At 42.4% G+C, this 25,058-nt stretch overlaps 1 protein-coding gene across 1 annotated transcript in view; it reads left to right on the top strand.

Moving 5' to 3' along the window:
- Positions 1 to 23,585, top strand: part of RNF39 (ring finger protein 39) — a 29,245-nt gene extending 5,660 nt beyond the window's left edge. Inside the window, exons 2-4 of the mRNA XM_081936213.1 lie at positions 14,414 to 14,439; positions 15,969 to 16,078; positions 20,690 to 23,585. Of these exons, the coding sequence (XP_081792339.1) occupies positions 14,414 to 14,439; positions 15,969 to 16,035 (93 nt within the window). The 3' untranslated portion in view covers positions 16,036 to 16,078; positions 20,690 to 23,585. The remainder of the gene's footprint in view (positions 1 to 14,413; positions 14,440 to 15,968; positions 16,079 to 20,689) is intronic.
- The last annotated feature ends 1,473 nt before the right edge of the window (positions 23,586 to 25,058 follow it).

Genomic DNA, 25,058 nt, shown 5'->3' with positions numbered 1-25,058 from the left:
TCCCTGGAAACTCACTTTGAATGAGGTCAGGTAGAAGGTTTTGATCTAATCAAAACCAACCAAAAAGAGTGCTGTCAGTTCAGTGGTAGGTTCCGGATCCCATTGCAACTGGTACGGTTGCAACAGGGCCGGTGTCCTCCACACAAACGCGCGCAGCACGAGCATGCATCTTACCATTCAGTGACGCCTCCGTGACACTCCAACTGCTCAGTGGAGCGTCGTGCAGGCTCTGTACATGCCATACGCAGAAGCCCTGCAGAGTTTAAAGACAGGTAAGGAGCGAGGGGCAGGCGGGTGGGCCCTCCGGAGCACCGTACTGGAACGGTACCCGGTGCTCCGGGCAAGTTCCAGTATGCCCGTACCGGGGCGTACCCCCTGCAACCCACCACTGTGTCAGTTATATAAGAGGCAGCAATCCATTCCTCTGTAGTGGTCTTTCAGGTTGGGTAAGAAAGACTTATTTATACCATATGTCCCCGAAAATAAGGCCTCCCTGGATAATAAGCCCAACCAGGCTTTTGAGTGCATGAGCTAAAATAAGCCCTCCCCTAAAATATTTAACTGCATGTGGAGCTGGTCCCCGCCACTTCCTGGGAGGGAAGGGGGGAACATGCCCCACACTCCCCACATACACCTGCCATCCATGCGGAATGGCCTAGCGGACGCCACTCCTGCAAACCCTAGCTACCACACCCCTAGGGCTGGCAAGAGTGTGCCAGAAACAGAGACAGAACTTCCGGCCTTCTCTGGATCATCTGATCTGCAGGCCGCGGTTAAGGGGCCTCCTGCACCTCAAAAATAATAAGACCTCCCCGAAAATAAGGCCAAGCTCTTATTTCAGGGGTCAAAAGAAAAGAAGACCCAGTCTTATTTTCAGGGAAACAGGGTAGGTTTCACATGTTTGGTTGAATCTGGGTTTAGCAATACAATACAATAGCAGAGTTGGAAGGGACCTTGGAGGTCTTCTAGTCCAACCCCCTGCCTAGGCAGGAAACCCTATACCATTTCAGACAAATGGCTATCCAACATCTTCTTAAAGATTTCCAGTGTTGGGGCATTCACAACTTCTGGAGGCAAGCTGTTCCACTGATTAGTTGTTCTGTCAGGAAATTTCTCCTCAGTTCTAAGTTGCTTCTCTCCTTGATTAGTTTCCACCCATTACTTCTTGCCCTATCCTCAGGTGCTTTGGAGAGTAGTTTGACTCCCTCTTTTTTGTGGCAACCCCAAAAAAGGGCTCATCCGGGATTTGAACCCGGGACCTCTCGCACCCAAAGCGAGAATCATACCCCTAGACCAACGAGCCGTCGCATGTTATGCGGCTGCTATTACTGTGGTTTGTAAGCCATGATTTGTTTACCACGGGAAAATTGTGCTTTTAATAAACTGCTGTTAAGCAAATTATGGAGCAGCACAATATGTGAATCCTTTCGGGGTGTTCCTGGGGTTAATAATATGATTGGTTTCCCTGTAGCTGCCAGAGGTGGGAAAGACAAAAAGTCGACAACATAAAGAAATTAAGTGGAAAGACAGATGGTAAAAATAGGTCTGATAAAATAGCATGTGCAGAAAGCTGAAAATTCAGCTAAGATTAGCATTTCTCCTGATAATGACTAATTTCCTCAATCAGGCTGTTTGTTCTAGAGATGTTCTACATATCTAATACTCATCTGCCAATGCGGAATAAATGCAGTGGTTTGGGGCCATCTCTCGACAAAGAATGCCAAACGTATAAGCTGCTTTTAAAAAAGGAATGGAATATAACTTATACCAAAGGGTTGAACTCAGGTTCATCAGAGGATAGAGTGGGATGGGAGATTTCGGGAATGGATGAAGATTGATCAAACTTATTTGGATCAAACTCAAGTGGCAGAAAACAAGAATTGGAAAATGGGAATTTGGACACATAGATAAAAATGCGGAAATAGTAAATAAAAAAAAATTAGGAAAATGGCAGGAGTACCCAACATTTTCAGATTCAGTGGGCATATTTGGAATTTTAAGGTTGTGTTGTAGAAGCCCTTACCTATAAGGCGTATTATTGGGAATGAAATTACTTGCCAAACATTGATTTATCAGAATTATACTTGCCACCTTGGTAGCCTCTAGCCAACCACAAGACAATCCCCAGCAACCTGCTTCGTTTTTATCCTCTTCTGAACAAGAATCATATTCCCAAATAAAGCAGTGGAGCATAGCTATCCAGCATTATTATGGGTTAAGTTTATAGGGTCCATTTGGGAATTGCAACTTTTGGGAATTATGGCTTTCCTGGAGGCTACCGTGTTTCCCTGAAAATAAGGCAGGGTCTTATTTTCTTTTGACCCCCGAAATATGCAGTTGGCCTTATTTTCGGGGAGGTTTTATTATTTTTGTGATACAGGAGGTGGCAAGCGTGGTCACCTCATGGCTGCTGCTGTGTTGCAATATTTTTGGGGAGGGCTTATTTTCGGGAGATGGATTATTTAATGCATGTGCTCAAAAGCCTGATTGGGCTTATTATCCGGGGAGGGCTTATTTGGGGGAAAGCAGGGTAGTATTTTACATTATACCAGCTCCCCCTTTTTTATTGAATGTAAGCTGTGAAGTGAACAGGGAGCCTGATGGTGACAGTGGAGTTGTTAGTAGACACCTTGATGCTCCATTACACTGAGCATCCTAGAGAAAATTCAATACCTCACGAGGGCACCAGGTTGGACTCATGTATTCGGTGAGAACCAACATCTCCTGCGAATCAAACTGTTTGGTGCTTACATTTTCGGCAGTCCCAGTACATCCCTGCTCCCGATGGTGTCTAATTTCAATAAGTCAAGCTGTGCAAATGCAAAGTTATCTTCCTGCACTCGATTTTGAATAATCTAACATGATAAGGCTTTAGCCCAGCATGATATAATATGTCTCATTAGAATCTCAAAATAGGTGTTCTACTTCCTATTTATGAAGATGCTCCTCCTTGAAAAAGAATATCAGGATCTTTGCATGTAGTGAAGCCTTTGTTGGATGTTTACATGTAGAGCATCTTTATTGCCAAAGAGACAAGAGTTGATGGTACTCATGGATAGGATTTTCTTTGGTTCCCCGGTGTTTATACTAACCACCTTTGAATAATAACCAGCTTGTAGTTTGTCTTTCCTCCTTTGGGATAATACCTATCATCACATTTTATCTGTTTCCTCTGAGCAGTCTAAGGGAGAAGATATCATATGTGTTTCATTATAATTTCTAAAGCAGTGATAACAGCCAGCAGGATAAACAAGAAAACTTTTGCAAGAGATGAGTTGGTGTATCAAAATATAGCCCCTTCGTAACACACTTAAGATGTACAAGCAAGATATGAATTTGAATTTACAGCAGGAAAGGGAACACTAGTTCAGAAAGTGTATTCATTTCATATTACACTGAAATGGGGTGATCTGAAACAAACCTCATTGGCTGGGTTTGCACCACAAATGAAGCTAGATTATCTGTGGATTTCTTATATTTCCACCCTTAGTTATGAAATAAACCTGAGTTGAAAAAAAAACACCTCTCAATATCAGTGAAATTCAACCCACTTTCCCACACAATTTTGATGGTATCATCTTGGGTTGTTATGGGACTGTGTTAAGCCCTTGTTGACCTCCCGTCTCTCACTGCAATGTGTAAAAGCAGCTATTTTGTGTTGTCCTGAGCTGTGTGGGCAGGAGGGGGCAGGGGAAGCGAAAGGATGTCACCTTGCAATCTAGAGACAAGTGGTAGTGGGAGATAGAGGAACAACAGTTCTTGGATGTTCCTTTCAACTTCTGGTCCTGTAATCTGCCTCTCTGTTGCTGTGCCCAAGACATGAAGAACAGAGAGTGGATTAAAGCACTCTATATTTCTCTCTTACAATACAATACAATAAAATAGCAGAATTGGAAGGGACCTTGGAGATCTTCTAGTCCAACCCCCTGCCTAGGCAGGAAACCCTATACCGTTTCAGACAAATGACTATCCAACATCTTCTTAAAGACTTCCAGTGTCTCTCAATAGATATATGACTTCTTTATCCATCATAACAAGTGATTGTCTTACCAAAATTGATCAAATACTGTTTCCCCGAAAATACCACCTCCCCGTATAATAAGCCCAATTGGATTTTTTATTGCATGCGCTAAAATAAGCCTTCCCTGAAAATATTGCAACACAGCAGCAGCCGTGAGGTGACCATACTCACCGCCTTCTGCACCTCAAAACTAATAAGACCTCCCCGAAAATAAGGCCAACAGCTTATTTCGAGGTTAAAAGAAAACGGGACCCTGTGTTATTTTTGAGGAAACACATTAAATGTAAACACTGCTAAGACCCAACCCTCCTATCTTTTCATAAGGGCCTAAAGACATGGCTGTGCCAGTTGGCCTGGGGCCCCAGTGGGGGAACAGAGCAATGGAGGTGGTTGATCGAGTAATAAAATATCCCATTCTCCCCCCTCCATCCCCCCACCTTCCCTATGTGTCCTTGGTTTTAATGTTTGATTTTACCTTTTCATGTTTTAACTTAGATGTAATTGTAAGCCGCTCAGAGTAATGGTAAGATGGGTGGCCAATACATTTTATAAATAAAATAAAATAAATAAATAAATAATCATGGATTTCAGGGGCTTGAAATTGTTAAGTTGTTTCACGAGACCATGTCTGATCCAGATGCCTTGCTGAGTCAGGCTAAAGCCCATCTTCATTTAGTATTTTGTATTTAAGAGTGGGCAACAAGATCATTTGTGCAAGGTCATCTTTATTTATAGTTTACTCAACCACATTTTCTGGGTTTATCTGGCATTGAAGGTTTACCTGATATTGAACCAAAAACTAATCCCGGGGCCCAGCCCTTCATACACCCTTAAAAGTAATGGATTGAAATTTATGATTTGATGCGGTGTGTAGTCACAATTATCTGGCCAACTTTATACTTCTGATAGTATAAAGATGGTGAACAGATTTACTGCATGATGATAGGCAGGGATTCCCATCTACCACATTACTGTTGACCAAACCTTTACATAGAGATTCAGTTACTGGGATGACCGTCATTGTGAGTGAAAACATGAAAGAGCCAGAGTTAGATTTCTCCAATGGAATTCTATAGGAAATTGTCCCAGTTGATGTTGATGTAGTTTGTATCAACATCAACTGGGACAATTTCTTACAGACCTGTTCCTTTGTGGTCAGCTTAGGAGACATCTCCGACATTTTGGGGGTTCCTCAAAGAAAGAGAAGCGGTGGCTCAGTGGCTAAGACACTGAGCTTGTCGATCAGAACGGTCAGCAGTTTGGCAGTTCGAATCCCTAGCGCCGTGTAATGGAGTGAGCTCCCGTTACTTGTCCCAGCTTCTGCCAACCTAGCAGTTCAAACGCATGTAAAAATGCAAGTAGAAAAACAGGGACCACCTTTGGTGTGAAGGTAACAGTGTTCTGTGCGCCTTTGACATTTAGTCATGCCGGCCACATGACCACGGAGACGTCTTCGGACAGCACTGGCTCTTCGGCTTTGAAACGGAGATGAACACCGCCCCTTAGAGCTGGGAACAACTAGCACATATGTGTGAGGGGAAGCTTTACCTTTTAAAGAAAGAGACTGCAGAAGTCATTATGGCTACTATAAGTCAATGATGAGGTGTTTGTTTGCTGCTGTCTCTTAGGCCCCCGGTTTACAATTCAGATATGGTAGCATTATCTGAAGTACACTTGCAAAGTGGGTGTTGGAATAATCAGATGTGTTTTCAGTTGGGAAGGCAGACCATCCACCTTTCCAGCTCCCGTAGCCCAGGTAATACTTTTTAATTTGGCCACCTGTTTTCAGCCTAGTGCCCAGAATCCATGAAGTTATTAGGATGAGCAAGAACATCTTAGATAGGCACACTTAGAAAAATGTATATATATCTTGTGTAATAAAGAATGCCACATGCAGTGAGAAAAACAGTCATTATGTTAGCCTAACTCCTAAGTACAGGGAGTGCTGCGGCCTTGCCACAAAGTACGCACACCCTGGTGCTTTGTACTAATTAGGTGTGGAGAATCATCACCACCTCCATATTCTGTATTCCTTCTCATTCTCCAATCATTCCATTTCACCAATGCATCATTTTGTGAGTAGTGTAAGGAACACAGAAACATTGAGATGCCCGACAGACGGAATTCTTAGCAGCTGAGCTGGATGGAGGTGACTTCATAGGGACGGTGGAAAGATCCTGCAGAAAGAGCAAAGTGGTGAAGATGGTATCATACCAGGGAGGCGGCAGCTGGAGCTGGGCACGTGCATTGCTGATTGGATCTCAAGGGTGTCGCCCTTTTTGGTGACTGATCACTCAGAGGCCAAAAATTAAGTAAGGTGGATCCAGGCCACGGCTGACATTACTCCCTGTGTCAGCTGGACTGCAGCCAGTTCTCGGGAACGCACAACACCTAGGATGCCAAACCAGCATGTTGAGTCATGTAGGTCTGGGCCAAAGCTTTGTGCCAGGCATGGTCCAAGACAGGTAGAAATTCAACAGGTGGAATTCTGTGCCTCCGTAGACAAGCAGGTGTGGAAAATGCTGCATCTCTTCAACATACGGATGGTGTGTAAATTTTAAAGGGACAAATTCTCTATTGGAGAAGGACGTATTCCTTGCAGGCCGAAAAGTATTTTCATAGAGTAGATACAAGCTTTGGGAGAAGGAGAAGAGATATTTTTTGAAACCAAAGAAGAGGATGAAAATGTTATCCCAAAAGGGCTTTTTCAAAAGGCAACCGGACTTTGTTTTTTCCTTTGAAGACATTTCGCTTCTCATTCAAGAAGCTTCTTCAGTTCTTCAGACCTGGATGATTGAGAAGCTCCAGAGTCATGTAAAGTGTTAGTTCCACCCTCCTCACATGCTGTGATACTCATCCTCCCACACATCCTAAAACTAAAAAAAAAAAAAAACCCCTAACATTAACTTTTTGTTTTTAATTAACAGCATACATTACATGCCTACAAGCCTCTAGCTTGGGTTTTGACGGCACAAAACCATGTTTTGTTTAGCTGTGACTAATTTCACTACTAGGCTATAATTCATGGTTTACAAACCTCAGTGCCTAAGACAGCATGTTGTAATAATCCCAAATCAAACAAACGAACTATATTATCTATTTCCACAACAGGCAAGTCTGGCTTTCTTGTTTACCTCAGATTGAAAGCTAAATTCTAGAGTACACATGGCAGCAGGCCAACTCAAATGTAAGTGCTTTGGAGTATGAGCCAAAAAGATGTGATTACCCAGACCCAATACAGTTGGGGGCTGCATTCTGTCAGGGTTCCAACTACACACACCCCCACAACAAAAGAAGACTCCAAGGCTGGGCATTCCTCAAAGGTCCATTTTATTAGAGATGTCATATTGGCACATCTGGAAAAAACTGAATTTGAAAGCTTCCCGGTTTGCCCCACTCAACTGAAAGTCCAAGCCCCTGCCCCAGCATGCACAAGTCCATCACATGGCCCAATCAATACACTATCCCAGGGGTGTCCAAACTTGGGAACTTTAAGACTTTTGGACTTCAACTCCCAGAATTCCCCAGCCAGCCATGCTGGCTGGGGAATTCTGGGAGTTGAAGTCCACAAGTCTTAAAAGTTCCCAAGTTTGGACACCCCTGCACTATCCTAACTGGAGATACTCCCCAGTCACACCCCTCCAGGTACAGGGCCAGTGACCTTGACTCTCGAAGAAAGGAATGTTATTTTGACTATATATCTACCCAGCTGTATGCAATCCCCCCTCCCAGTTTCCCACGGCCCCTAAATGTGGCAGGCCTGAAGATGCAAGGCCCAAGATGGCTTCCAGGCCTGACACATTCAATACCAATACCTATGAGATGCCGCCACCCTCCAGAGATGTTTCAAATACCCTTGTAGGCAAATTGAATAGATCATGTAACAGGGTGTAAGGTTCCAGCAGTTTCCCGGAGCCACTGAAATGCCAAAGAGAGTGAGACTCGAGACGAAGCTTGCAAAAAATATCAGCTTTTATTTATGACCATAGCAAAAGCTGGATGACAAAACTATATCCAAAACATACAAACATGTATGTTTGCATGAAAGGAATAGCCACACCATGCAAGAGTGGCTCAAAGTATTAAATATTAAATGTCTCTGTCTCCCTTATCTATGGAGTATTCCTATAGCCTTGGGTAGGGGGTGGCAGCCCCCCTTTGCCAAGTTGTTTTTTCAGCAGAATGCTTTAAGGATTTATGGGCCAGGAAAACTCCCTAGTTTGGTTCCTTTATCTATGCGGCCTGCTATTCCCATGTAACAATTTCTTCTACTAGTTTGGTTCCTTTGTCTATGCGGCCTGTGTAACAATTTCTTCTATGTTTTCAAGAATGTGCCTAGCTTTGAAGCCAAGAATAGAAGCGAGACGCAGCAGAGAGATAACATTTGCAGTAACGCCATCCAGTATTTAGGTTCCAATTTGCTAAGCTAGAAAGCAACTAATTTCTGACAGTATACAATATAGATTCATATCGATTCATATACTCCTTCAAGGGGAAGAAGAGTCAGGAACCTATGGCCCAGTAAAGCAAATTGTTTATTATAGCTACTATGCTGATTTATAAGGAAGGGTAAATAGTAAGGTCATCCAAATGATTTTTTCCAAAGCATTCCAACATCATGCTGTCATGTATACAGTGTCTACCTTTTTAAAAAAAAATCTGGCCTTTGCCTTCCATTTAATGGACATTTGATGACCATTCAAAGTTAACAACGGCACTGAAAAAAGTGTGTTTTTCACACTTACGACCGTTGCAGCACCCCCATGGTTATGTGATTAAAATCCGGATGTTTGACCCGCAGAATGAATTTATGATAAGTCATGAGATAAGTCATGAGATCACCTTTTGCGACCTTCCGACAAGCTAAATCAATGGGAAAGCCAGGTTCACTTAATCCAGGGGTGTCCAAACTTGGCAACTTTAAGACTTGTGGACTTCAACTCCCAGAATTCCCCAGCCAGCAGAGCTGGCTGGGGAATTCTGGGAGTTGAAGTCCACAAGTCTTAAAGTTGCCAAGTTTGGACACCCCTGACTTAATCGTATTACTAACTTAACAGCTGCAGTGATTCACTTAACAACTGTGGCAGGAAAGGTCCTAAAATGGGTCAAAACACACTTAACTGTCTCGCTTAGCAACATACATTTTGGGCTCAGTGGTGGTTGTAGGTTAAACACTAGCTATAGTAGTCAAGGGTATATGAACTCTAGTACTGCCTTTGCTTGGGGCTGTTCAGCAAAGGGCTAATGCTTTGCTGGAGGCCCAATATATACTATTAAGGGTTTTTTTGCAGGCTAATGAAATTATATTGTATCTTCAAAGTGATTTGGTTGCATTAGGTGAACCAGGTTTGAATTTAGCACTGCAGCCTAAGGCATTGGGAAACATGTACCTGAACGGTTGCAGGAACTAGGTATGTCTAGCTTAAGAGAAAGAAGGACTAGGGGAGACATGATAGCAGTGTTCCAGTATCTCAGGGGTTGCCACAAAGAAGAGGGAGTCAAGCTATTCTCCAAGGCACCTGAGGACAGAACAAGAAGCAATGGGTGGAAACTAATCAAGGAGAGAAGCAACTTAGAACTGAGCAGAAATTTTTTGACAGTTAGAACAATGAATCAGTGGAACAGCTTGCCTCCAGAAGTTGTGAATGCCCCAACACTGGAAGTCTTTAAGAAGATGTTGGATAGCCATTTGTCTGGAACGGTATAGGGTTTCCTGCCTAGGCAGGGGGTTGGACTAGAAGACCTCCAAGGTCCCTTCCAACTCTACTATTGTATTGTATTGTACAATTATTTATATGGGACATCGACTGCTGTATGGCCTGCTTAGGAACTAATCTCATCAGAAATGGCACATTTTGAGATGCGCAGATAATCCAATTTGGTCAAGCTTCATTTCCTCTGTCTCCCCCTCATCAGTAAAGTATTGTAGGGCACATAGATTTTCTTTAGAGGTTGAAAATGCAATCAGGGCTAGCATAAGTATGTGGAGCTTTCCTCCTTTTTGCAATGTTACAACTTGGAATGGTTTTATTTGTATGTATGAAATTATTCCCAATATTTATCGAGACGCCATCTCCTTAAATGGCATTAGGGTATTCTTACAGCTTTCTCGTCCACCTAGTAACTTTTGTAAGGTATTGTGTCATATAATCATTTCGTGCTGTGCGCCAACCAGAGCTCTGATGGAGTCAAGCTAATAAATAAGTAATAAACTATTAATGCATTGTTATATTAGTGCTCAGACTGGAAAGTCTGCCCTGAATGCATATGTTAACTTGAATACTGATTAGTCAGGCTTTTTACGCGGATAATTTTTAACTTCTTCTTCAGTCAAAAACAACTGTAGATCTCTGAACACAAAAATATTGGAAGGTTTTTTTTAAAATTTAAAAATGAAAGCTAACTTTCTACCCCCATTACTAAAATAAATGAAAAAGAGGAGGAGGGGGGGGAGATGGAATTTCTACCTTGGGGGTACAATATTGTTACTATTTATACATATGTAACTGAGAAGAATAAAACAACGAATAATTAACATTTGATATATTTCTCTAAAATAACATTTGTGCCAATGTGTATTTGTGGAATTGGGCATGTAAAACTGGGGAAGGGGTCTTTTTTAAAAAGTAAAATAAATCAGGACCAATGAAAGGAACTCAACACATGTACGCTGAGCTGGACTATCAAAGGATGGGGTTTTATGGGTTTTATGGGTTTTATGTTGTGATTTTTAAGATCATAAGCTGCCAGGAGTCACCTATGGGTGGGTTGAGTGGCCATATAAATTTGTTTAATAAATAAATTTTATTACAAAACACCAGTAAGTGAGATTGATCTGGACTTGGGGGAAACTGTAACTGATCCTCTGTAGGTCACTCGGCTTTCCTCATTTGTAATAATTTCTCTGCTCTTGTTAATTTGGAAGCTATAATGATGTGTTTAGAGAATTACCTTCACAAAAGGAAGAAAACACTCCATCAATTCTCCACTAGGGTGCCTTCAAAGAATGAAAAACATGGCAATCGATAAGGATGAAATAATGTTCTCATTTGATATCACAGCCCTTTCACATCCATAGACTCAGAATTAGCCAAATAATCTATGACAACATGGCACCATGGCACCAAATACACAAAGATTGAAATACCCAGGATCATGGATCTTACCAACATCTACCTTACCACGTTCTTTCAATTTGATGGATAGGCCTATCAACACATCAAAGGTACACCTATGGGATCACCGCTTTCAAGACCCATAATGGAGGTCATGATACAATGTATGGAATCAACAGCACTCCCACAAATACAACCCAGATATGGATCAGATATGTAAGTGACACCTTCACCATAATAGGAAAAGGACCAATTAGAGAACACCCACAAAACCATCAACAACCTCTTCAAAGGAATCCAATTCACCAGTAAAGAACAAAACAGCTCACTACCCTTCCTGGATATCCTGATAGGCAGAGACTACGAAGACAAACTAGAAATACAAGTGTACCAAAAAAACCACCCACATCAATCAAATGCTCCACTTCCAAAGTGACAACGCAACTTCCCACAAGAGAAGCTGTTAAGAACTAGATGTGCACAAACACATTGCAGCAACTCTGAACAGTAGAAAAAGGAAATAGGTCATCTATACAACATCTTCCAACAAAATGGATGTCCATGTAATGTCCTCATCAACCCAGTTTAGCAAACCCCCACAACCCGTAAAAAGGATAACACTGCCAAAAACATCTCAGAAACCACCATCAGATTATTACAACTACATGGGATCAGCAGAAGCTACACAAACTAAAGCCTTCCTAAACATACAAAATAAAACAAAAGACCCAGTAGCCACAGAAGAAGAAAAAACAGGAGTCATCTTCATATACAGTGTAAAGACTGCAACAGCCACTATGTAGGACAATCAAGCAGAAGATTAGCAGGTCAGAAGATATGATGAAAACTTAATTTAATTTCACAACATATGGACCGACTTAACCAGAGTTTCAACTGGGAAACTGTAACTATCCTAGATCAAACACTAGAGAATTCATGGCAGCCTGGCACACTCTGACAAATTGGCTATCGATAGTCACATTGATAAACAACACCTGTCCTATATACTGTGCAAAAGTGACAATCAACAAGCAAAAAAGGGTACAAAAATATACCCAACACCTCCCTATCAGCAATTACAACTCAAATAACTATAACCATGTTGCTTGTATCTTTCAACTTCTATTGTTTTTATTTGTTTCCTAGTATGATTTGAAAGCTTATTAGTAACCTTGACTATCACTAAGTGTTGTATCTTTTATTCTTGATGAATGTATTTTATTCTCCTTGTGTACACTGATAGCATATGCACCAAAGACAAATTCCTTGTGTGTCCAATCACACTTGGCCAATAAAGGATTCTATTCTTCTCTTCTCTTCTAGTCTATCTAAATGAGTATAGACCAACTCCAAGTTTAACATCAGACCAACAACCAAGTAAACAACACCTCAATCAAGGAGCTGCCAAACAAGCCAACAACAAAGTCCAACAAAAGAATCTCTAAGACCATCTCCACCAACACTGACAGGCAAGCCATTAAAATATAAACTGAGAGCACACCTGACTCTTTACTAACACTGATGATGTTACCCAGTTTGGGTAAGGAAAAGTCTATAAGAAAACAATCAAGCTGAGAGAACACCAAGGACTCCTAGAGAATTGGAGCGTGGATCTTTCCATGAAGAGCTAAAGAAACAGTCTCTTTCCAGCTTTTACCAGTCCCAGCTTGGATTATCTTGAGCTTTTCCATACTAGAAAGCAGACAGGAGTAGGACGCGTCTGACCTGGTCCTAACCTGAAAATGGCTTCTTAAAATTATGCAGTCTCCTATGCTACTCCAGCATTCTCCAATTACTGCTCTGCAAATGGTTTGGGAATTAAGTTCCCAGCTTAGATGGGATGTTTAAAAAGGCTTTGGGTAAGAATGCAACTATCTTCTTTTATGTCAAACACACATCTTGTCTGGTAAACTAATTCCATTCAGTAGCCAACTTGGATACTGGTGAGATTTGCTGAGTGTCAAAGGAAGAACTTTTGCTTGGAAGTATTTCTGCTGTTCCTGGATATATTTCATGTAGTTCCTGTCATATGTTAGTTATCTCTGTCCTCCTTTACGAGTTTGTCTGTTTACTATTAATAAGGCTACCTACTTAGTAAGCATTTATTTGTTAGATTCCTGCCTGTCCGCCAGTAGTAATTATTTATTTGCGTAATAATCAAATGTATACAGCACCTATCTCACTAAGCAACTCTGGGCAGTTTACAAATGAAAAGTATACAGTTCCCACAATTGCTCAGTAAAATGAGATGGGTTGAGCTTGAGTAATTGGCCCATTCCTCTGGCCCATTCCTCTGGCCCATTCCTCTGACTGAGGGGAGACTTGATCTACCCACTCCATTCGATACCTTCACCCCTCTTGGCCCTTGGGGTGAGAGATGGGACTCAGCCCAGAGCCACTCAGGTAGCTTCTGCAGTTGAAGAGGGGTTAAACCTGACTCTCCCCAATTCTAGTCCAACATTTTGAATCACTCTACTATACATGATCATCATGTTATTATGATGAGCCATGGTGGCGCAGTGGTTAGAATGCAGTACTGCAGGCTACGTCTGCTGACTGCCAGCTGACTGCAGTTCGGCAGTTAAAGTCTCACCAGGCTCAAGGTTGACTCAGCCTCCCATCCTTCTGAGGTCAGTAAAAATGAGGATCCAGATTGTTGGGGGCCATAGGCTGACTCTGTAAACCACTTAGAGGGGGCTGTAAAGCACCGTGAAGCGGTATGTAAGTCAAAGTGCTATTGCTATATGAGGCGTGGTAGTACAATGGTTAGAGTGCAGTACTGCAGGCTACTTCTGCTGACTGCCAGCTGCCTGCAGTTTGGCAGTTCGAATCTCACCAGGCTCAAGGTTGACTCAGCCTTCCATCCTTCCAAGGTGGGTAAAATGAGGACCCAAATTGTTGGGGGCAATAGGCCGACTCTGTAAACTGCTTAGAGAGGGCTGTAAAAGCACTGTGGAGCAGTATATAAGTCTAAGTGCTATTGCTATTGCTAGTCTAACTTGTGCTGCTGGTTTTCACCTTTTAATATGTTTGAACAGCAGTTGTTCTACATCATTTCCTCCCCCTCCCCTCCACCTTTTGCAAAGACAATGCAGCTGACTTGGTAGAAGGGAAGCTCTGGTTCAATATAGCCAGATAAGGGGAAGCTATTGTCGGCCAAAAAAATCTGCCCGTGAGCTCTATATTTGGCTTTGCCTGACTTCATCAACAGGTGTGCAAAAATAATCCACATTATCCTACCTGTCTAATGCTGACTTCTTTACTTGTCTCTTCCTAGGAAAGCTTCCGAGAATTCTGCAGCTGGTGAGTCACTCCTCCTCCTTCTTCTTTTGAAAAGAAAAAGCACCTTACAAAAGCATCAATCAGGCTTAACCCCCCCCCCCCACACCCCATCCCTGAATTTATGTAGGTGGTCCGCGATGTATGAAGGGAAAACATGGATCTCATCAGGTGGATTCATTTATTTTATTGATTGTTTTTTTCTTATTTGTACGGCCACCCATCCCACAAGAGCGTGACTCTGGGTGGTGTACAACAGGTAATTAAAAAAAGAAAACCAATCAATATATCAAAACAGCCATTATTAAAAACTAAAAAGCTCAAGACCAAGAAATCATATTAGCCACAGTCAGGGAGCCATTGCAAGAGCTTCTCCATCTTCTGGGAAACCACATCCCACAAGTCTGATGGTATAGCCAAGTCTTGAGGAATATGCAGATTCATACAATATATTAGCCTAAATTGTGGCTGTAATCATGTGTACACAGCTAGGCCATAGGGTTACCTATGGTTTAGGGCAGGGGTGTCCAAACTTGGGAACTTTAAGACTTGTGGACTTCAACTCCCAGAATTCCCCAGCCAGCCATGCTGGCTGGGGAATTCTGGGAGTTGAAGTCCACAAGTCTTAAAGTTCCCAAGTTTGGACACCCCTGGTTTAGGGTCTTATGCCAGTCACCACCACAATGGAATTGTGGCCCAGGCTTTAAATGAAGCATCATATCTAGTTAAAAGATTTTTGTGGAATCCTTATGATCTCTTAATAAGTAATTTTTATTGAACTTTTTACAAAACAAAACATAAAAAACCAAATTCAACATCCATTCTTCCCATTCCTAAGACATCAGTATATTCTTATGATCTTATTTAGGAATAGGTCTTTCTGAACTTGGTGAAACTTTTTTCAGAGTAGATGTGTTTCTTAAATAAAGAAATAGTCAAGAATCTAGCAGAGATAAGCAAGATTGTTCTGGTCTTGAAATACTGATGCTGTAATAATAACTTTTTTCATTACTAATGATTTATACAGTATCATCTTACATGCTATACCAATGTAATCAATAAAGAATAATGTTTTTTAAATCTCACTATAAAGATGGCTGGATGACTCTGTGGCATTTACAAATTAATGGTGAAGAAATGGTTATAAAGAGTTTCCACCAATGTTATTTTCTAGCCTCAATGTGTTAAAACTGGCTCTTGTTTCCTTCAGTTTCTGTGAATTTAAATCTAAAATTATTTTTCATTCTGCATGCCACACTTAATTATACTTCCCAAATGGTGAGCATTTTAAGCCAGTATTTCATGAATCTCTAGGATACTTTCTGGGAAAAAAACATTTATGCTCTTACTTCATAAAAAGAGTTACTAGCAGAAAATGAGAGAACAAGATTTACACACCTCCCAGAGATTTTGTGTGAGTTTTCTGAAGATACTTTTCAGTAGAGAATGCCAAACCCAGTGCAGCCACTCATCCTGAGTTACAGCAGGCACACCTCCATTTTGAATGTAAGTAATTTTGCTGTCTCTGAATTATTCCATGATTTCTCATATAGTTATGGTGACATGGCAAAACCTTCCTGCCCGAAGACTGATGGCTGGAAAGAAGCAAGGCCAGAATAGTGAATGCAACACAGAAAGAACAAACAAAGCTGCTTTAAAACAGGTCAGACTTTTTCTCTAGCTGAAAGCTGCAGGACTAGGGAGTGATTCATGTATTCCATAGTTTCTTTATCAAATTTATTTGCTGTCTATCTTGTGGTTCAGATGACTCCAAAAATATTATTTTCCCATCACATGGGATTTTTCTAGAGTGAGTTTCCAGAGGCAGAATCTGGAATTGTCTGCATCCAAAGCCAATTGTTGTGGCCTGCCAGTGGCCAGCGGAGCTGGCAACAGATTCAGACAGTGAGGAGGAAGTTGAGGAGGAACATGGGCCAGTCCTGGAGTCTGGGGAAGGCTCTGATGAGGGCTCTGTCGGAGGCAGAGAGGATGGCCAGAGTCGTACACCAGTTATCAGCTGCCTTCAGAGTTAGACATCAGTGAGGCAGAGGAACAGCTGGAGCCTGTTCCCAGTGTGTGCATGTGCAGAGTTGCCAGACGAAGGGAACAGCTAAAGAACAGGGGTTGACTTGGGGGTAAACCCAGAGGTGGACAATAAATGGCCCCTCCCAGAGGAAATAAAAGAGAAGTGAAAGGGGAGTGGAGTTTGCAGGAGACAATTATTTCACTTAATTGGTTTGTGACTCTCCAAGATTCCTTGCCACGTTTTGCAGATATCGGCCTGGCAGCTCTCCAAGACAGATAAGGTCTGTGACTGTAAATCACAGTAGAATTCACAGTAAATTAATAAAAGAGGGTTTTGTCGGGACAAGAAGTTTCTTTCATGCTCTTGGGAAGCCTCAGTCAGAACATCAATAACCTATCACTTTCTCTGGGCAGGATTCACACATTGTACTAAAATATCACGTGATTTGTTGGTGCTGGCTAAGCATGATGTATGAGTTCAGCTATTGTGCTTTGCAAACAATTTAACACATTGTAAGTACGGCTTATTTTATAAATCGTACTTAAAGCAAAATATAGCGCAAAGCGGCATATGAACCCAACAATTGATTCCTGCACCAACTGGTAACCTTCTCTACAGTTAGGTGATTCTTATGCCAGGTTAGATCTGATTCATGCATCACATATAAGCTATAATTTGCTTAATAGGGTTTAATGAATATTTCACACAACAAGCAAGGCATACATTGCAGCTTCCAAGTTATAACGGCTGCATTCACACATCGTACTCAATGTAAGGTGAAAATGCCTTTGGGAGAGAGGAGGAAGAATTGCAGCCTCAACCATGGTCTGATAAATGAAGTCTGATAAATGAAATCTGATACCTACAGTATAAAGGAGAATATTTGTAGCTGGGGATTGAAACGAAGGGTCTTTGATGCTCTCTGAGCTGTTTTCTTGAAAGAAAACAATCGAGCTCAGAGAACACTATGGACCTCTCAAATGAAATCTGAATCCAGGGAAAATAAAAGCAAGGGAGGGAAGAGTTATTTTTAATATTTGCAGAAATGATGTCAGTCCTTTCCTTTGGGTTAGTTAGTTCAATCAGGAATACTGCCTTTATTGTAAGGTTATAGTAACAGACGCTTGCAAATCTCAAAGTACCTCTCTCCTCTCTTTCTTTTCTCTTCAAAAGTAGGGAGGGCTCCTTCTGAGATGCTTTCTCCATCCCCACCTCTCCTTCGAACTCAGACATTGTTCATCAGACTGTTGTCTAAATAGTGTTTCTTCCTTCTGTTTCCCGAGGTCATTCTCACATACCATTACATCCAGTGATTAAAAAATCAATAACAATCCACATAATTGTTTAGCTATATGTGAACCCATTCTAGAAGGGTTTCTTTTACAGTTTTGTACAAATAAGTGGGTTGTGGTGGCTCAGTGGCTAAGACGCTGAGCTTGTCGATCAGAAGGTTGGCAGTTCAGCGGTTCGAATCCCTAGTGCCACATGACAGAGTGAGCTCACGTTACTTGTCCCAGCTTTTGCCAACCTAGCAGTTAGAAAGCACGTAAAAATGCAAGTAGAAAAATAGGAATCACCTTTGTTGGGAAGGTAACAGTGTTAATGCCTTTGGCATTTAGTCATGCTGGCCACATGATCACAGAGACGTCTTCGGACAGCGCTGGCTCTTCGGCTTTGAAACGGAGATGTGCACCGCCCCCTAGAGTCGGGAACGACTAGCATGCATGTATAAGGGAACGTTTACCTTTATCTTACAATTAAGAATATAGGAAGTGCTTGATATCCTGCCAGGCTGTTCATCTCAGTATTATCAACAATAATTTTGAGTTCTTAGATATTATTAGATCATAACTCCACCAGTTCCTGGTAGCATAGCTATTTGTAAAAAAAAAAATGATGTGGCTATGAATCCCTCAACTAGGAAAAAAGTGTTCTCCAGGTCTCCAGCAGAAAGGGTTAACATCATCACCCACCTAATCTATTTTATTTAACAAGTCAAGCTAAAATCTATAGTATATTGTTCTAAAAATGTGCAATCGTTTGTGGAAACTGGAAATATTAATAAACAAGATTTTAAGAAGTTTCGTCAGCTCTGACTGAGCGGGTGGTATTCACCAGTTTGGGCAAACCAGTAGCGGTAGCTGATGGAGGCTCCGCCCACCTGCCCGATGCATGCACAGAAGGTGGCGAGTGTGAGCAAAACACACAGACGCACAAGCATGCTCACATTTGCGAACCGGTAGCAAAGATAAGTGAATCCCACCATTGGACTAGATGGTGGGGAATGGAAGGATTGCTTTTTACTCACAAAGCATTCAGTGATGAAGAAAATCAAAATATAGAACGACTTTATTTGTTCATACATAAAAGCTATTAAGCCTTGGCTATTTCAACAGGCCTTCAAGGGGAAATGATCTAAGTGGAATATATAGGGCACAACTCCTGGACATAAGAATATGTTATTACTTATATTATTTATTCTTATCATTTGTTATTTTAACCTTGTTTACACATGATTGGAATGCAAGCCTGTCACAATCAGTGAATGATTGCGTGCAGGATGTAAGCCAAGTGGCATGAATAAATAAAACTGATGAAAAAGATTCCAAGTGGCATAAAAACACATAGTGATTGAGCTTGTAGAGAGATAGTAGATACCAGAAACAATAAATTAGATTTAAATAAACAACAACAACAACAAAAAACCCAACCCCAAATCAACTTAAGTGCGGTTCTTATAACCCCCACCCACTCCTCTAGAGAATGGGTGACTTTGAAGAGGTATTACCTCTGTGTCAATTTGTTACAGCACCTGAAAAGTCTTTCTTCCTACATATTCCAGTTTTAATCAGAGGTTGATTTTGAATTGTCTCCCACGTCTCCATTTCAGCTCACAGCTTCTGGTTTGTCTTTTTCTTGTTACAGCATCGTTAACAATTTCCAAAACAACAAAAAACTTTTCCACATGGACAGGGAGAAATAATGGAGGAGTTATTTGCCTATGTCAATGATGGCAAACCTTTTCAGCACCCAGTGCCCAGACTGAAATGTGCATGAGCGTCAGTGGTGGGTTCTGGATCCCGTTCCAACCAATACGGTTAGAATGGGCCCGTTGGCGTCCACGTGGATGCATGCAGTGTGCGCATGCATCTTAGCGCCTCCGTGACGCTCCAGCTGCTCTGCGGAGCATCGCGCAGGCGCTGTATGCGCCATGCACGTGCGCGGAAGTCTTAAAAGACAAGTAAGGAGGCTGTTTGTAAGAGAAGTTGCACTTTGGCATGTAAGCTGATGATATGACACATTCATACCCTGCTAACTTGCATTTGTATCTAGGTGAAGCTGGGTTAATGCTAACCTTGTTTTGCTTTTTAGTAGCTTAATGTTACGGATCAGGTACGGATGGGCCCTCCGGAGCAACGTACCAGAACAGTATCCGGTGCTCCGGGCAGGCTCCGGTACACCCGTGCCAGGGCATACCGCCTGCAGCCCACCACTGATGTGTGTGCATCAGAGCATCGAAAACACGAGGACCAGCTGGCCGGCACATGCATGCCAGTTTTTTGGGCTGTTTTCAGACCATTTTCAGGCAGTTTTTGGAGCCGTTTTTCACCCAGCCTGATAACAGCCCAAAAATGGCATGAAAATGGCATGAAAAATGGCTTGAAATTGATATGAAAAATGGCCTGAAAACAGCATGAAAAACAGCCTGAAAATGGCCCTGCAAATGCGCCCAAAAATGGCTTGAAAACTGCCCCGAAATGTCCCAGCAAACGGCCTTCCGTTTGGACTTTACAGGTGCCCCAGCACCTGTAAAGAGGAGCTGGCGAGAGGCCTCTGCGTGCCACCTCTGATATGTGTGCCATAGGTTTGCCATCATGGGGCTATTTGATACATTGGCCACCTCTTCTTAGGAAGGTTCTCCTTGAAATGTGTGTTATGTGTATTTCTTTGGCTGGGGAGTGGCTGTCAGTCCTGTGAACACCGAGTGATATCACAACAGCCTAATATATTGAACCATAACACTAAGCTACTAAAAAACAAAACAAGGTTAACATTAACCCACCTTCACCTAGATACAAATGCAAGTTAGCAGGGTATGAATGTGTCATATCATCAGCTTACATGCCAAAGGGCGACTTCTCTTATAAACAGCCTGATTCTCCACTGACACATGGCTACAAAATAATAATGTAAATGTTGCAGTTTCCATGCTTTCCAAATTTATACTTTCTTTTCCCCTCTATACAGCTAATGTTTGGATACCTTCACCACTCATTTTCATCTGAACAGTCAACTAGAGCTCTTCCAAGCGACTCTCCGTGGTTTCCAAAACCCACTGCCTGGAAGGGATGGAGAAGTTAATGTGGCTGCCAATCAGTCCTGAATTCTGGATACATTGAGAAAAATGTCCTTTCTCGATGCCTGAAACTTCTGGACTTCCATTTCTTCATATCCACTTCAACAGAACCTTATAACAGTACAACCAAATCTCAGGACTGAAGTTGCTTTCTAGTTCCCACCTATAACTGAGCAGACTAGATTTTTTTGGATGGAAATGCCTTTACCTTTTTAAGGTCAAGACTTCGAAGCTCTAATCAGCACTCTGGAAAAATCCCTCTCCGCCTCCTCCAGATGCCACTAGATGTGGGCGACATGACAGAAGGAAGCTTCTGTGGGTTTTAGCTTTTTAGGTTGCTGCTGAATCTAGAATGAAAATTAATCTGGAGAGAGGGAATTGATGACAGGCAAGGATAGGACACCAGGGCATTGGAGCTACAATCCTCCAAAACAGAGAAAGGTGTATAATGCCATTTTACCAAACCTGTGTGGCAATCAATGCATCCTTGCCACAGCTTCCCAGAGCAGTCCGTCAGCAAAAAGGTGTAACGTGTGTAATTTTCTTGTAAATTAACAGAATATTGTGGGCAATATTTCTTTAACCTTCTAGCCCAGGGCAGGAGGAAGCTCCCTGTTAAAGTCTCCTGCATTAGGGGAGATAGTGGACCTTTCTTTGGTTGAGCTTCTTGAGTTAGTTGTCTACCATTTCACTCCTGGAATTCATTTCACTTTCCTTCATCTCCTTTCCTGATGGAAAACGGTGTTTCCACCTTCTGCATTCATAGAATCACAGGGCTGGAAGGGACCTTGCAGGTCTTCTAATCCGACTCAAGGCAAGAGACCTTGTACTACCCCAGCCAAATAGCTGTCCAATTTCTTCTTGAAACCCTCCAGCAATTGAGCACTCACAACCCCAGGAGGCAAAGCTGTTCTGTTCTTTACTTTACTTTGGTACACCAAGGACGCCAAAAGGTGGGTTGGTGGTAACCTGGTTTGTTTGTTGTTTAACAGACTGGCTCGTTCAACAAACAAGAACAAATACCAGCTGAGTATTATTCACAAACCCATTCTATGCCGATCTTTGAGCAGCTGCAAAAATGATCGCATTTTTGGTATGAAAATCACATTTGTTGATCACTGTACAATCATTTCTTAAACCACCAAAAGGTGGAATCTTTAGGACTTGGGGGAAAAGAAACATCACAACCAGTTTCTATGAAGTTGAGCCAGATCCTGCCAAAAGTGGTGGCATAGTGGTTAGAATGGAGTATTGCAGGCTAACTCTGCATTCCCACAGCCAGGAGGTCGATTCTGATTGGCTCAAGGTTGACTAACCCTTCCATCCTTCTGAGGTCGGTAAAGTGAGGGCCCAGATTTTTGGAGGCAATATGTTGACTCTGTAAAGCTTAGAGAGGGCTGGAAAGCACGATGAAGCGGTATATAAGCCTAAGTGATCTTGCTATTTGAAGTGTTCTACCTTTGTTTGCCTTTTTTTATTTTAAAATGAATTAACATGTTTTCTTGTTCCCCTACCGAATACCAAAATGCATGAATAAGGAGACTGCACCACTGTCACATAGTTAACATTGGATGGTTTTTATTTTATCTATAATAGAGTGATTTTTAATTTGTGCTTGACTGTAAAATGTATTCGGGTCTTTCATGGCACTGGACTGAATGTAAACCAAGAGCAAATCAAAAGCCTGACCACTATGGCATCTTCTTGCAGGAGATGTTGGGTTGGGATTTTCAATAATAATCATTGGAAGTTCTCCGGAAAGCTCTGGAGTCGCTCCTTGTACAGCTTTTAAATGATTTGCCTCTTCCTTCCCCCTCCCTGATATCGACTGTGTAGGACATACAATCCTTGATGTAAGCCATGAAGAGGTTCCAAATCATGCACCGTAAAAACATGGACAATCAATCAATCTGCAGAACAATACAAGAGGACAGAATTCCAAAACACTGATGAAAAATGTTGCCATCTTTGGAGTGCTCCAGCTTTTCTAAACTACAATAGGGGTAGTCCTTGAACTTACAACAGTTGGTTTAGTGAAAAAAAGTGACTGACAATCAGTCCTTGCACTCACGTTGCAGTGTCGCCAGTCACATGATCCAGAATTTTGGGACTTGGCCACCAGTTATGATGGTTGTGAGGTCCTTGGGATCACATGGCTGCCATCTGTGATTTTCCTAGCTGGCTTCCAACAAGCAAAGTCAATGGGGGGGGGGGGGAGCCCGGTTTGCTTAAAACAAATGGGTGATTCGCTTAAGGATCACAGCAAAAAGATCGTAAACTTGGCTTAGTGTCAGAAGTTCCAGTCCTAATCGTGGTCGGTATGTCAAGGAGTATCAATGGTAAAAGTGGGAAATGGGAATAGGCTATAAAAATAGGGCTGGAAAAGGAGAATAGTCTTTTCTCTGATTGTGCAAACAAGAGTTTTTTCCTTCATCGCCACTCCTGGTATTTCTAGCAGTAGCTACCAAGACATTTTCACAATTCTTTTAGGAAAGCCACAGGTGTCCAACCTAATGCTGTCGCTCAACACACCGGAGATCTTCTAGAAAGCCGGTCAATCATTTTTAACAGTTTAACTGCTAAAACTGGGTAGATGAAGAAAGAAACAAAGCAGGTGTTCATTCTACAGAGCTATGTAAATATGGAATTGTTTCAACTCACTTGTAATTCTGCAGTTGAGCCAAGCCAGAATGTGGTTGGTGTGACTGTGGCTTAATGCCATGAACCTAGTCATTTGTGTCGTATTTAAGAACTCTTCATTAAAAGAGAATATGGTTTAATAGAATGTGTGAAGCCAGTCAATATATTTGATTTGATTTACCATCGCCATCTTCTCATGTAAACAATACGGGGGTGGGTGGGGTTAACCTAGATCGGTGATGGCGAACCTTTTTTGGCTTGCGTGCCAAAAGCGGGGGGAATGCAGGGGGGTTTTGTGCGGGCGTGCCACACCCATGCTATGTGCACCCCAGCGTGCATGCGCACGACCAGCGTTTCCCCCCATTTTTGGCGTGCTTTTTTCGCCCTCCCCAGGCTCCAGAGGCATTATAGGAGCCTGGGGAGGGTGAAAACAGCCTCCCCCACCACTAGAAGCCCTCCGGAGGCTTCAGGAGCTTCCCTGAAGCCTCCGGAGCGCAAAAAACTGGCCCTATGGGCAAACCGGAAGTTCGGGAACCTACTTCTGGATAGCTCGTAGGGCCGGTTTCAGCCAACCAGAGGCTTCAGGCGGCTTCCCTGAAGGCTCCGGATGGCAAAAAACAACCCTTCGAGCAAACCGGAAGTGATTTCTGGTTTGTCCGTACGGCAGTTTTTCATCCTCCAGAGCCTTTAGGGGCCTTCAGGAGGCTTCCCTGAAGGCTCCGGAGGGCAAAAAACGACCCTACAAGCAAACCAGAAGTCACTTCCGGGTTGCTCGTAGGGCTGGTTTTAGCCTTCCAGAGCCTTCAGGAGGCTTCCCTGAACGCTCCAGAGGGCTAAAACTGGCCCTACAAGCAACCCGGAACTGACTTCCAGTTTGCTCGTAGGGTCATTTTTTGTCCTCCGGAGCCTTCAGGGAAGCCTCCTGAAGCCTCCAGGGGGCTAAAACTGGCCCTATGAGAAGTATGTCCCTGAACTTCCAATGTGCGACATACACCGTCACGTGTTTTATTGAGCTTTTCAATCCCCGGACGGCCAACCATGGATAAATCCAAGAAAAGTTTCAGAAGAAAACAATCTTTAATTCAACTATATATGCTAGTTTTATGGCCGCTCAGGAAATAATTAGGCACAGGAAGGGTTTTGTGCCTCCTGGTGTTTTCTTTTCTATGGGAAATGGGTCCAAATGGCTCTTTGAGTGTTTAAGGTTGCTGACCTCTGACCTAGACTTAAAGGAAACTGTTTAGAGACCAACTGTTTAACCAGCTGGATTTATGCAAACATTTATTGAGGGGCTGGTCCACAGAAGCAAATGCCTGCTATTTATGGGAGCTGTGGTTTGCTAAATATGGGAAAGCACAGCAGATAGTGGCAGCACTTAATCAACCGTGGCTAACCCCAGAAAGCTCAGCAGGGTCAGGCCAGGTTAATACTTGGATGGGAGACCACTAGAAATCCCAGGGCTAGAGGCTAACCCGAGAAGGAAAACCACATTCAGGAAGAAAGCAACAACAACAAAAAAGCCCTCTTTCCAATCATATGCCAAGACAAATGACATGAATGTGCTCATAGAGTCAACAGATGAGCTCAACTTCAGGAAGCCTTGACCTTAGATCACTTTCA

The sequence above is a fragment of the Natrix helvetica genome (genome assembly GCF_964273705.1).
Source record: "Natrix helvetica genome assembly, chromosome: 1".
Taxonomy (NCBI): Eukaryota; Metazoa; Chordata; class Lepidosauria; order Squamata; family Natricidae; genus Natrix; species Natrix helvetica.
The sequence above is the reverse complement of the archived record's forward strand: the minus strand, read 5'-3'. Positions and strand labels throughout refer to the sequence as shown.